The 14,305-nt window shown below is 35.4% G+C and overlaps 1 protein-coding gene across 1 annotated transcript in view; it reads left to right on the forward strand.

Moving 5' to 3' along the window:
* Positions 1-14,305, forward strand: part of MIB1 (MIB E3 ubiquitin protein ligase 1) — a 93,739-nt gene that overhangs the window by 61,487 nt on the left and 17,947 nt on the right. Inside the window, exons 13-16 of the mRNA XM_010958051.3 lie at positions 6,314-6,446; positions 9,255-9,341; positions 10,748-10,909; positions 12,722-12,903. Coding sequence (XP_010956353.2) covers positions 6,314-6,446; positions 9,255-9,341; positions 10,748-10,909; positions 12,722-12,903 — 564 coding nt within the window. The remainder of the gene's footprint in view (positions 1-6,313; positions 6,447-9,254; positions 9,342-10,747; positions 10,910-12,721; positions 12,904-14,305) is intronic.

Raw genomic sequence — 14,305 nt, forward strand, 5'->3', positions numbered from 1 at the left:
TGTTCATTTGATTGTTTCTTTCGTTCCATCAACAAAACTTTGAGCACCTAATCCTAGTTGCACGAAGGGAGTTTAAAGACAAGTAAAATGGGCTTCCCTGGCTTCTATAGGAGAAGGAGAAATAAGGGCTTATTAGTCATTTAAGAGATAATTTTAGTTGTGTTATTTTACGAAAGCTCAAATACTCACCTGTACAGCTCTTCTGCAGCCTGTGTTGTCATTGCATAGCTCTCATTTTGAGCTAAATTCTACTACATTACCAAATTTCTATTTAATGAGTTTAAGCTGAATTAACCTCTTAATTATGTTATCTGTCAAAAAAGAGTTTGTGGGGGGAAAAAAGCATATCAAAAAAATTAAAAAACATTTAAGTCATGTCTATTCATCACTATAAATAGATGAAAGAAAATAAAACTATTCATGTTCATTTGCTAAAGTGATTATCACAGATAGCATTTTGGTATATACCCTTCTAGGCTTCTTACCTCCATCCTTTTAGGTACTGATGTTTGTTGAATAAAAATGTTTTCAGACCGTTGCACACTAACCTGCTTTTAGTATGCCCCGAAGAACTGGGATTGATCAACTTTCTTAAGTTCCTTTGTGGATTCTGGACTGACCTGCTTTCATTATGTTTGAGAGGTTCTTCATTAACTCAGCACACATTTATTGAACACCTAATATGTGCTATAGCGCTATTCTAATGTCTTTTTATATTAAGTAATACTAATATGTAAGGCCTCTACAGTTTAGCTGCTATGGTTTATTTGGGAAATGTTGCCTGTTTCTGAAGAAAGATTGCAAAGCATGGCAGGCCCTAAAAATGGACCCAGTGCCATTTGACTGTTACATACCGATGTAGACAGCTGTTTGTCCCCTCTGCTTCTTAGAACTCATTTGTTCATCATTCAGCAAACGTTTGAGTACTACCAGATGCCAGGGATTATGCTAGGCACCACTATTAGTTGTTCCGGAACTTAATGCTTCTTTGGCACTATTCACAGATGCCTGCTTAACTGGTAGTAAGATCTTATCCTTAAACCATCCATGTCCTTAACCTTTTGGAAAACAACCAGATTGAGAAATAAAGAAGAGTGAACGTTAGGGAAAATACCTCCAAATCATACTGTGCTCCATAAGTGAGAGTCTATTGTCTTAAAAAAATGAGTGATTTACTGAGCTGGTAATATCCTTATCCCAGCAACTCTGTGGGCCTTCGTGCTTGCAGCATAATAACAGTATCCTCTTAATTAACTGCGGTGCTATGGGGAGCAGCCAACCTTCATGGTTACATTGTGGGTTCCTCAGATTGTCTACCCCATGGGAAGAAAGGAGACAGACCACTCAGAGCTGCTCTGAACGTGAGGGTGAGGGGACCAGGGACTGTTCTGTTTTTCTCTTAGCTCGTCTTGCAGGCTGGGTCTGAAGATTGGCTCTTTTCCTGAGGTGTTGTGTTATTTGTTTTTGTTTGTTTGCTTTTTGTGGGGGGAAGGTCAGGAGTCAACATTAATTAGCAGCTTTCTAATTAAGGTGAGAGGGTGCTAGGTCTCTGTTAAAATTAATCTACCCCAGATCTCCAGTGTAGAAGAATTCCAAATAATTTATGTAGATACTCCACCTTCAAGGAGATGGAGTATAGCTTTCCATTCCTTAAGTTTAGGCTGTGCATTGTGACTCTGTTCCAAAGAGTACATGGTACAGTGTAGTATTCTGTAGTGTAGAAGTGGGGAGAAAGAGTAACTCTAGAGTGGAGAAACCTGACAAACACTCCCTCTGGCAGATGATCATGGTTCACCTCAGCAGTGACAAGTCATGTTGCTAGCATGCGCCCTGGCTGTGATGTGATGGAGTGGCACTACCTCTGAGACCTTCCTCCTCAAAACTCATAATCCCAATGTAATCATGGGAAAAACAGACAAATTCCAACCAAGGAGCATCCTACAAAGTAACTGATGAGTACTCCTCAACACTGTCAACATCATCAAAAACAAGGAAAGTCTAAGAAGTTGTCACAGCCAAGGGGAGCCTAAGGAGGCCTGAGAGCTGAGTGTGGCATGGTACTCTGGAGCAGGAAAAGAACATCAAATAAAAACTAAGGAAATTGGAACGAAGTATGGACTTTAGTTAATAGCAGTCAGTGCTGGTTCATTAATTGTAACACATGTATTATACTAATGTAAAATTTTAACACTAGGGGTGAGGAATTCTGTACTATCTTCACAGTTTTCTGTAAATTTAAAATAGTTCTAAAATGAAAAGTTTATTTAAAAACACCAAAAACAAAAATTAATTTGCCTTCTCCTGGCTAGTTGACGGTTGGCTTTTGCGTTAATTGTGATTTGGGCTGTCTACAGTATTTCTTCACAACTTATCCCAACTAATCAGGAGTTGATTTTGTTGTAATTCCATTGTCAACAAAATAATAAGTTTAGTCTCATATTCTTTTAAAAGTATATGAAAGCCAAATGTGTATTTCAGAAAAAAATTTTATCCAGACCAATCTTATCTTAAAAAGGTTTAGTTATTTTAAAGGGAGCTTTTTTACTTGAATGCTGTTAATTTTGAATTTGTAAAAATTGTGAAATGATTAGATTTGTGTGGAAGTGGTATAAAGTGTAGGTTTGGAAGGGGGTTGTTACATATGTTCAGAGGAAAGGTAATGGAAGCATATCTAAAGAATATTTGGGTCCATGGGAGAGAATAATTGTAGTTTTAAAAGGGAAAACCAACAGAACAAATTGAATGTAGGAATAAGAAGGGACGAAAAGATCTTGAATGATTCCCAGGTTTCCGACTTGGGTGGCTGGTTAAATGGTAATACAAATAACCAAAATCAAGAATACAGAAAGAATTCTTGGGAATGAGAAAAGGGAATTTGTGATGTGTAGGTTATAGGTCTATAATCTTAGAACTGTAATAATACTATTATATTGAAGGGTTTTAGACTCTGTACTAAAACATTCTACCTACGTTATCTCATTTAATTCTTACATAGCAATCCTATGATATTTTACAGAGATTTCTGTGGAAGTTTGGTATTAGAGATGAATCATGACTATTTGTTGCAGTTAGAGATACGCGATATAATGGGTGAGAGCATATAGTTGGGTCTTCACAGGACCAGAGTATGGACCTTGACTTTATTGGTCCATAGAGATGACTAATACTAGTTAACGTTAATACAGAATGCCAAATTACTATTCACAGAAAGAAATATTGCTCAGTGGATTATAGTACTTACACCAGCTGATCAATAGATTTTTTTTTTCCCCTGTGGGAGCAGTGAAAAAAAGGAGGAGAAATCTATGAAAAGCTAAGTTAAAAATGGAAATTGACTAGTGAGACAGCTGGTTGGATGATCTTAATGGACAGTGTCATCAACCTGTGATGACTTTGCATATGAGGATGTACTGAAAACTGATAGCATTCTCCTGATTTGCCTGGAGGGTAAGTTAGACTAGGGCTGAGGTCTTTTTTCCTGGATAATACTGATAATACACTGACAAATTATTGTTCTCATTCTTTATCCAGGCTTCATATGAACCATTTCTTCACTCTCTTTTTAATCAATCATTATTTTCCAGAAAAAGACCCAATTTTCTTTTTTTTTTTTTTAATTGTAATTTAATCTTGGTGATTCCTTATTTAATCATTCATTTGTTTATTTTTTAATCCCGATTCAACTTCTGGATCTCCTCTTCTACAAATCTCTTTTTCTCTAGTATCCATTTGTTTTATTTACTTAATCCACTGTTGTCTGGTATATTCATCTCATTTGCCAATGTAAGACTGTTTCTGTGGGAAATCAGAAATTACCATTTCTCTTTAAAATAGAATTGCTAGTATTCTGATAATCTAATCAGTTTAAAACAAGGCATTTGGATTAATTCCAAATTTCTTTCCATTTTTATTTTTAATGATATATTTCTTAATGTCTCAGAATTGTGAAGAGGAAAGATATTTTAATATGGTTTTTCTGTGGTGCAATTTCAACACTTATTTAAGTGGGACTAATTAACAGAATAGATTTATTCTGGAAAACAACTTGCTCCCTGAAAATCTCAATTTTGCATTTTAACATTAGGATTTGATATACTTTGCAGAATGTGATATAGAAGGGACTAGGGGTATTTTTTGTCACTGCCAACGGTAGCCTGGTACTGCTTTTTCCTTGTTCTGACAGGTCAGTTACATGGATTGTATAGAGGGGAAAAGCAAAAAGGCACGAAGTAATGAGAATGCAGAGAAGCAGTAGGCTTTCAAGAATACATAAGATCTACTTCCTTTTAAATGCCTTAGTAACTTTCTGAGCCTCTGGTTCTTCTTTTTGAGGGACCTCAGCTTTCCCTACATTGTTCACATATGAAATGCAAGAAGGAAGAACAAGTGAAAACTATTAATGTCTTCTGTTACCACCATTTCTCTCAACACAGTTACATCACAATTTTTCTTTATAACATGTGTTTACCTTATTATTTTTAACAATAACATTTTGCCTTTAATAAACTTTTTTCATATGATTTAATACTTGTATCTTCAAAACTATTCAAAGGATTTATAAAACTATAAATTCTGTTTCTCACATGGTCATATGTGTAAGGTAATAGATAATGTATGGCATTAGCATCACGGTTATGTCAAATGCAAACACTCAGTAGTATGTTGTTGTATCAGTACTTTTCCCTGTTAAGAATTTGAGTCAAAGTCTATGTAATTTCTAGTATTTTATTTTAATCCACTGAATGAAGAGGTTTAGAATCTTTATGATTACTGAAAACAAACTAAAGCAGGAATCTTTAGCTTTGTATGAGGTCCATGAATGGCACTTAGGGGTTTTTGATTCCCTCAAAAGTTTATGTAAAGATTTTTATGTGCATTTCTCAAGAGAGAGTTCATAGCTTTCCAAAGATTTCAAAGAAGTCTGTCACCCATGAATAATAATTTGTAGCTTCAGTAACAGCAACTGAAGGGTATCTTTATGTTTTGATTCTCAATTTACCTTGGGTCATAAACCTGTTAAAAATCTGATAAAAACTATAAACTTCCAAATTTGAGTACAGTTGTAAAGGTTCTTGGATCCTCCAAAGCCTGTTCTCAGCCTTCTTGTTCTCACTTCCTATGTGGGATTCATAGACCACTACCATTAAGGAAACATGTTCTGGGTCATGGTAGGCCTTAGTCTTGTTATTTTAGGGGCTTGCAGTTTCATTTACTCACATTCTTATTCTGCATCTTCAGACTGTTTCTCCATTCACTTATAACATTGCTCTATTTCAAATTTTTAGCTCTCATATATATCACCTTAGAAAGAACTATCCCTATATATCTTACTATTATTTCTTGCCCTTTTATACTCTACTGGCACTATTTTAAAAGCTTTTCTCCTATGTGTTTAGTGCCTTTTTTAGGCGTGTCTAATACATGTTATCAGTGTTGTCTGTGCCAAGTCAAGTACTCTTTACAGGAGTAGTTATTTTAGGTCTGTCTTTAAAAAACAAACAAGTAGTGAATAGATATATTAAGGGGGCTTTTTTCCAAAATTATGTTATGAGCTTTCCACATAAAATGTGTATGTTAAGAAAAGTTACTGATGTATGGTAAGAAAAGTTGCTTCTAATTTTACTTTCCTTTTTGAGAGGTAGGTTAACTTTTTCTTTACAAAGAATCATTTATTGATAATTAGTTCCCCTCATCTTTTATGGTTTAATCTTTGGTACTCTTTAGGATAACTTTGTCTTCTTTGCTTTGGAAATACTTTGTTACCATATATTAAATTTTAAGTATTAGATTCTAGTGACCATTTTGTGTGTTTTGATATCAACTGGACTTAGCTCTGCTAAATGACGTATATTACATTTTTAACTCTGCAGAGTTCATGATAATCTGCCAGTTAACATAAAATTTGTCTTACTTAACACTATTTTTTCTACTTTGTTGTTACCTGGCTGTTCTGTATTAACTCTTCCATTAATATATACTATTCCAATTGAACCTAAGCAATTCTGCAAAGCTGAAATTGTATCCTTATTAGGGTGTATTTCTTTTCTCTTTTGTTTTCCCTTTGTAACACTCTCATTCTATTTTTATTCTAGTCTCCAAATAGTGATAATTTGTTTTGCTCTTAAAATTAAGTATCAAGAGGCTATGCATTTGAGATTTAGAGATTTGAATTTCTGATTGTCTCTAAGGGCATAATTTTCTTATAAAGAGGAGTATTTTCATTTGATTTCAAAAGTTTGTTTTGAATATTTATTCTAAAGAAAATAGTAAAATATTTAATTAAATACCAAATTAATGTAAATTTGATTTTCAGTGCAATGCGTGTTTTACTATCTAAATTACCAAGACCATGGATTGTGGATGAGAAGAAAGATGATGGTTATACTGCCCTGCATCTGGCTGCCCTTAATAATCATGTAGAAGTGGCTGAACTGTTGGTACATCAGGTAGGAAAAGCAGTTCAGTAATTTTTAACAATTTTGAATCATTGCTGTTCATTTATTTATTACTTCATCAACTACCTGTAGGTTACAGTTAAAATCCATGATGATACAAATTCAGATGTAGTGTGAATTCAGTCTTCTGCCTAACATTGGTTGTTAATGGTCGTGTGTGTGTGTGTGTGTGTGTGTGTGTGTGTGTGTGTGTGTGTGTGTGTGTGTGTGTGTGTGTGTAAGGGTTGGGGTTAGATCCTTCAGTCTCCAGAATTCCCTCTGCACAATCTTCCTGGTTTGGTCCAACGAAATGGGCTTCGACTAAAAGGGATTTTCCAGGATTGCTGCCACTGTTGTGGAAGTATCACTCAGCCTCAGGACCGGGAACCATCATGTTGTTATCTAAGCTGGTGTGGCCACTTGCTGCCAAGTAACACCAGGCTGCAGCCAGAATCTGCTGCTGGACCCCTGGAATCTGTGGCTTACCTTAGTCATTTCATTCATTTCAGCCATCTTATTGATGGCTCTACATTTTTATGAGATTGGATTTGGGGGGAACTTATTTATTGCAATTTCATGATGTTTGGTATATTCAGCAAAATTTTTAAATGTTTCAGTCAAGCAGATGCCATAGAGAAGCACTGAAGTTACCAGAGATTTATCTGTGGTCCCTGACTTCAAGGAACTTACAGTGTAGTTAAGAAGATGAAACAGTAGAAAAATTTAGTAGATAGAACGTTATGTATAATGTCTATCTTATGATCTAGGACCTACATAGATCTAGATCTATGATCGAAGCTACAGAAATTTAGATAAAGAAATAGTTCAAAAGTTAAACTACCTTTCCCCTGCCATTGTAAGCCTTTATTATTAAAATTAATTCTTTTAGAAGTATTGTTAATTACGATAAATTCCTTTTCATCCAAAATGCAGATGACTGACCTTAAGCTAATACCACACTGTCTAGGTTATTGTTCCTTTATAGTAAGTCTTAAAATCAGTCACAGTAAGTCCTTTAACATTGTTCTTATTTATCAAGACTACTTTGCATTCTAGATCTTTTGGCTTCCTGAGTATACTTTAGAATCAGATGATTAGTTTCTATTTAAAGTCTTTGGGAAGTTTGATTGCGCTTGTACAAATTAGATTTATCTTTAAGTAATTTTTTGAGGCTACTATAAATTCTGTTGTTTTAGAATTTCAATTTCTAGTTGTGTATTGCCAATATTTAGAATAATAATTATTTGGTGTATTTACCATGTACCCTGTGACCTTGCTTAAATTATCATTCACCATTGGGAAAACAGAAATTACAACGACAGTGAGATACTACTAATCACCAACCACAATAACTAAAATTAGAAAGGCCAGGCAAACCAAGTGTCGATTAGAATGTGGAGCAATTAGAATTCACAAACATTGCTGGTATTTTTCAAAGTAGCCATATTGAATAACAATTTGGCAGTTTCTTATAAAGTTAAACATGTATTCAACCCAGTAGTCTGACTTCCAGGTATATATATCCAGGAGAACTGAGGGCACATTTCCATGCAAATACTCCTACTAAACATTTGTAGCAGTTTTGTTTCTAATAGCCCTAGACTGAAAGCAGACCAAATGTTCATCAGCTAGTGCCTGAGTAAACAAATCACGGTTTGTCCATACAATGAACGTTACTTTGGAAAAATCTATAAACGATGGGAAAAGTTCAGGAAACTTAAAAAAGAGATCCCTCCCTTTCTCCATTTATATGAAAACAGACATGATAAGAAGATAAGCTGAGATCAGGTACCTAATGATTGCACCAAAAGAGACATAAATAATAAAAACAAACCAGAAACTCCCATGTTCCAGAACATGTCATAGCATTTCCGGAGTTTCAGCAATTCCTGATGCTCTAAGCAAGTGCACAGGTGTGGTGTCAGAGTTGTGATCAGAGGGCATGAATGATTCTGACACATAAAGAGTATGATAATGTTTATTTTTTGAATCTGTAGCCCTTAATTTTAGTTTTTTTTTTAATGCCAGACATTGTGCTAGGCAGTTTGACATGTTATTTTTCTTAGTCCTCACGTTGGCCCTGTGAAATAGTTTGTGCTGTTACCATTTTGGAGCTGAGGGAATAGGCATGAAATGATACAGCGCCTGCTTAAGTTCACAAAGCTCATAGCAGACAACGCTTGAACCTAGGTCCAAAGACACTAAGTTCAGTGCTTTTGCTTCTCAGTCCTTCTCCTCTGACCTTGGCATCAGCTGTTCTCTTGTAGTCCTTTGGCTATCCCAGGGCCCTGGAGGGACTTTCTGCTCATCCTTCAGGAAGTGTTTGTACTAAGTAAGCCTTGTCTTCTCACCCTCCAGCAAAGTTCCTTTCCTCTGAATGAAGAGGAGCTCAATTATGCAGCAAGAGGAAGTGACCTTATTAGGTCATTAAAACAAATCTAAATCTAATAGGAAGACTCATTAATGTATTTTCAGGAAATACTTACAGTTAAAACAAGCTGATTATCTCCATTGCTCTATGATGGGGATTGGAGGGGAGCTGTGTTTGGCTCTGTTCTGTACTTTGTCCTTTAACTGTACTTAGAATCACCATAATAAAAATAATTATTTTAAACTTGCCGTTCTACTTCAGAAAGTTTTCTGCCCCATCCACTTCCTCCTGTAGTACCCACATCTGTTACCATGTGAGCACAGTGTCCCCGCAGCTGGAGGAGAGGTGTGGTCAGCAGTGTCCGGTGATGCCGATTCCTCACAAAGAGTTACCGTTTAGTGTGCTTCCCTGTAGTCACGTGTCACTGTGTCGGCTTTGTTCTTCTTCAGGGTAACGCAAACCTGGATGTCCAGAATGTGAACCAGCAGACTGCCCTCCACCTTGCTGTTGAGCGACAGCACACCCAGATTGTGAGGGTAATGTGTCCACGAAAGTGAATCTTAGCTTATTAGTGATATGTTATTCATTTCATTTCTCAAAAGGCATAGTTACATATAAAAATTACCATTTTAGGCTCATGTTTTTTTATGAGTTGGGTAGCTTTTTAATTTGTAATAGAGAAAATCTTAAAACTCTGAGATACAAAAGTCTTTATAATTTTTTTGCCAGATTTGTAAATTCCCAGAATATTATATCAGAGAATTTCAAAGTAATGTATAAATTTGCTTTTTTTTTTTTAAGTACACTCCCCTTTAATTTTTTAAATTGAGAATGAAAGGCTTTGGCTGGACATTTGCTGAGCAGATTCCAGAAAAGCTGACATACATAATTTTATTTTACTAATCCGGTGATTCCAGATAAAATACTTGAATGATTATCTGTTTAAAACTTTTTTTGTGGAGGAGCAATTCTTAAAGTTTGGGGGCTGAACCAGCAGCAGCAACATCACCTATGACATTGTTAGAAAAATTGTTGGGCCCCACCTCAAACCAACCAGATCAGGACCTCCCAGGGTGGGAACTAGCAATCTGAGGTTTAACAGGCCTCCACGTAATTCTCATGCACGTTCACATTTGAGGAGCTGTCCTAGGGAAACATTATATGTGATCTCTTTGGAACAAAGTAAATGAAACAAAACAAACCAAAAAAATGACAGCTTGCAAAGACAGGTAAGACTATATGCTTGAGATTGTTTTCTATGTGTGGTGTTTTTCTAAAACTAATAGCATTTGTAGAAAGGAATAGGGAACTTGTTAAAGCACTATAAGCAGTTTTATATTCACTACTTAAAATATACATTGAGATATATCAATTATGCATTTTATGTAAGAGGTTGTAGTTTAGCAAACACTTCACATTTATTATTATTTAAAATTCCTGTTGCCAAAAAGTCTTCATTTATCTCTTGATATTTGCACTTTCCTTATAAGCATACATTTGTAGAAAATTGACCAAAGAGAATGGTATAAATAACTTCTGCTTGTTTGTTTTAATAATAGAAGAATTTTTAATATTATGATTTGGTCTTATTGGAAATACTTTAAATATCCTGACTCATATATCTTAAATTAAAAGGAGACAAAAATATCCTAAATTTCCCCTGGTTATCTTGATTTTAGAGTAGATGAATTAAGCAATATATTGGTTCTTATTTCTTCCTGCTTTCTTTAATTCAGTATATTTGAATTATTTGAATAATCAGACTCATCATTATTTGTAAGGGGTCACAGGGGTATAGAGCAGTAGCAAGCAGATGCATAAAAATAACTAGCTTTCGTGACAACCCCATCAGGTAAGTTCAGGGCTCTCCCACTTTTATTTTAGAGATGTTATTTCTTGTGAGTGGGATACTTTAGCAAAATGAGATGTTTTTCCCTTTTAGCTTTTGGTCCGTGCAGGTGCCAAGTTAGATATTCAGGATAAGGATGGGGATACTCCTTTGCATGAAGCCCTGAGGCATCACACCTTGTCTCAGCTACGTCAGCTTCAAGATATGCAAGATGTGGGGAAGGTCGATGCTGCCTGGGAGCCGTCCAAAAACACAGTGAGTAAAGATCATCTCTAGTTCAGTACCAGTGGGAGCATCTTTTAGTGTATGATCTTATATTTATAGCTAATTTAACCTGCGTATGATAAAATATTTTACCAGGGCTACAAATGTGGAAATTTAGTTTATGAGCTAAATACTAGTCAATACTAACTATATTGTTTCACATTCTTACTAAAGGTTGTTTGGTTCTCCTTTTGTAACTTCAGCCATTCAGACAGGAGCGTTGTGTCTTGTGGTTTTAGTTTACATTTCCTTATGACTGCTGGTATTGAACATCTTTCCATTTGCTTGTTCACCACCCACGTATATTTGATGAAGTGTCTGTTCAAACCTTTTGTTCATTATTTTGTTGGGCTGTTTTCTTACTGTTGAATTTTGAGGGTTCTTTTTATAATCTGAATACAAGTTCATTATCAGATATGTACATACTTCCGCCCAGTCTCTGGCTTGTCTTTTAATTCTTTTAACTGTTTTTGGAAGGGCAGAGGTTCTTAATTTTAATGAAGTCTGGTTTACCAATTTTTTCTTTTATTGTTTGTGGTTTTTGTGTCCTGAGAAATCTTTGCTAAATCCAAGGTCACTACAATTTTCTCTTATTTTGTACTAGAAGTTTATAAAGTTTTAGCTGTTACATTTAGGTCTGTGATTAATTTTGAGTTAATTTTTATATAATATGGTATGATGTATGGATCAAAGTTCTTTTTTTTTTTCCCTTTGTGGATATCTAGTCATTCCAGCCACATTTGTTGAAAAGACTACTTTTTCTACTGACTTGCCTGTTATGCCTTTATCTAAAATCAGTTCTGTTCTATTGATCTGTGTCTAGCTATGTGATGCCAACCCACTGTCTTGATCACTGTAGCTTTATAATAAATGTTGAAAGCAGGTAGTGTAAGTCCCCCATCTTTCTTCCTCTTTTTCTAAGTTGTTTAACTATTCTAAGTCCCTCACCTTTCTGTATGAATTTTAGAATCATTTTAAGAATGTAAAGGGATTCTGAGACCAAAGTGTTTGAGAATTGCTGCCTTTCTGCATGACCATGGGTAAATAACTCGTATGTGTCTCGTTTTTCTCATTTTAAAATGAGGGGAAGAGAGTAACTACTTCCATAAGGTTGTAAAGATTAAGTAAGTTAATTCGTGGAAAGCACTTAAAATAGTTCTTGGTCCATTGTAGATGCTCCATAAATGTTAACAATTATTATGACTATTCCCAGGAAAGATGTTTGAGTCAGTAACTCAGGTGATACCAGAACCTGACTTGTCTCATTCTCCATTTCTTGGCTCAATTCTTAGTTCTTGGTTCTTTTCACAGTGTCTTTCCCCTTATTGTTCAAGTTGGCTCCTAGCAGCTCCAGGAGCCAAGTTGAGTAGAAATGGAAGTACTGTTTCCTCAGTATCTCAATCAGAAGTCCTGTTCTTGAGTTTTATTGGCCTTAATTGACCTGATTTGGGTTCTGTATCATCCCTGAACTAATTATATTAGATGAGGTGGATATCTGAGTGGTTTGAACCATCTTTGGTCCACCTCTAAAACTGGAGAGTGAGTCAGTTCTCAGACTATATGCCTGAGGGTAGGTGAGATGGGGAAAGGGATATTTGGACTGCAACTCATCAGTGCCAACCACATCTACGTAGTGTGTAAGTTCTTTCCAGACATGTTTTTCACGCACACAAACATATTCATATATATATATATACACACACACAATCATATACACATACTTAACATATATATATATTTAATGATAAGAGTGGGTAATAGGTTCCTAAAGGGAAAATAATGACTCTTTTCATTTGATTTCAGTTAATAATGGGACTTGGTACCCAGGGGGCTGAGAAGAAGAGTGCAGCATCAATTGCCTGTTTCTTGGCTGCCAATGGTGCAGACCTTAGCATTCGAAATAAGAAGGGTCAGTCTCCACTTGATCTCTGTCCTGATCCAAGTCTCTGCAAAGCACTGGCAAAGTGTCATAAAGAAAAAGTCAGGTTTGTATTATTTATTATCATAAAACCTAATATTCTGTACATAAAGTATTGTGTGGTTTTGCGATGGAAGACTTGATTACTTGAAAGTCTTTGTCTTTGCCCTTCCTCTGTTTTTGCTTTGACACTTTCTTCTCTGAAAATGTACCTACAGATAGCACGTCTCTTATTTCATGTTGTATTTTCTTCATTGTTAAATATGAAGCTTTATGCATAATAAGGTCGAAGAAACTTTTCTGAACTATTCTGATCTTCCAGTACTCCTGTATGTTATAGGAATTTATCTGTAAGAAAGTCTCACTAGTGAAATTGCTGGGGTTAATGTTCTATGTATTTAAAATTTTAGTGAACTTCCAAATAGGTTACATGCTCACCAAAAGGGTCTATCTCACACAAACTCTGTAGTAATTCTAGGACCCTGCACAGTGCCTGACAGGCACTCAGTAATTGCCAATGAAGGATTGAAAGAATAAGCAAATGAATGAACCAGTTCCTGATAGAGTTTTCTCTAAAAATGATCATTCCACAGTTGTCTTCTTTTCTAAAAGTAAAATAAGCCAATGATTTTATTTATTGTTTACAGTATAACTAAATTTCTTATTAGGTATTACAGACATACAAAAGTACATCTCATTACTTTTTTATCCAAATGGTGCTGTGCAACTATTATTGCCCTTTATCCCTGGTTCTTGTCATTGAACATTTCAGTACTTGTCCCCTGACCTTTGTGCTTTCTTTCTTTCATCTCTTATAATTTATGTGTAGTGAGGAAATGACATCTCTTTGGAATCCATTTACAGAGCTGTGTCATAGGGAAATTGATACAATGAGGTATATACATTCCTTCAAGTGTATCCCGAAGGAGCATAAAATTATATTGGAGGACAGAATGCATGTAAAATGTATAGCTACAGGCACTGTAATTTCTGCTGTTAGTAGCTCGAGTATAAGGGGAAACCACTCTGCGTACGTACATGGGAGCGGGCATGTGCATGAATTTCTGAAGATTGGGGTGGAAACAGTGTCCCTTTTTTATAGCTGTAGTTGGTTGTGTGTATGTATTTCTGTATCTTTTATATATATATGTATGTATTTATAGATGTGTTCTGTCTTTCTGTAATAGAATTTTATACTCTTTAAGGATATGCTTAAAGAAATGTCAAAACAGCAGCTGCAGTGACATATTTTCCAAAGTGCCGTATCAGTTGTGGGCTCTGCCGATGGTTCATTCTGTCTGCAGTTAGGATAACTAATGTGGGCTCTAGCTAGGATTTTGTTTTATTCCTATGTCCTGTGTCTTCCTCAGCTGGTTCTATATAGATAAAATAGGTTCTGAGTGAAAGTGTGTTTATGTTAAATTTTTTTAAACTGGTGTTTTTGATTTCTTTGTTAGAAGAAGATTTAC

The sequence above is a fragment of the Camelus bactrianus genome, chromosome 24 (genome assembly GCF_048773025.1).
Source record: "Camelus bactrianus isolate YW-2024 breed Bactrian camel chromosome 24, ASM4877302v1, whole genome shotgun sequence".
Lineage (NCBI taxonomy): Eukaryota > Metazoa > Chordata > Mammalia > Artiodactyla > Camelidae > Camelus > Camelus bactrianus.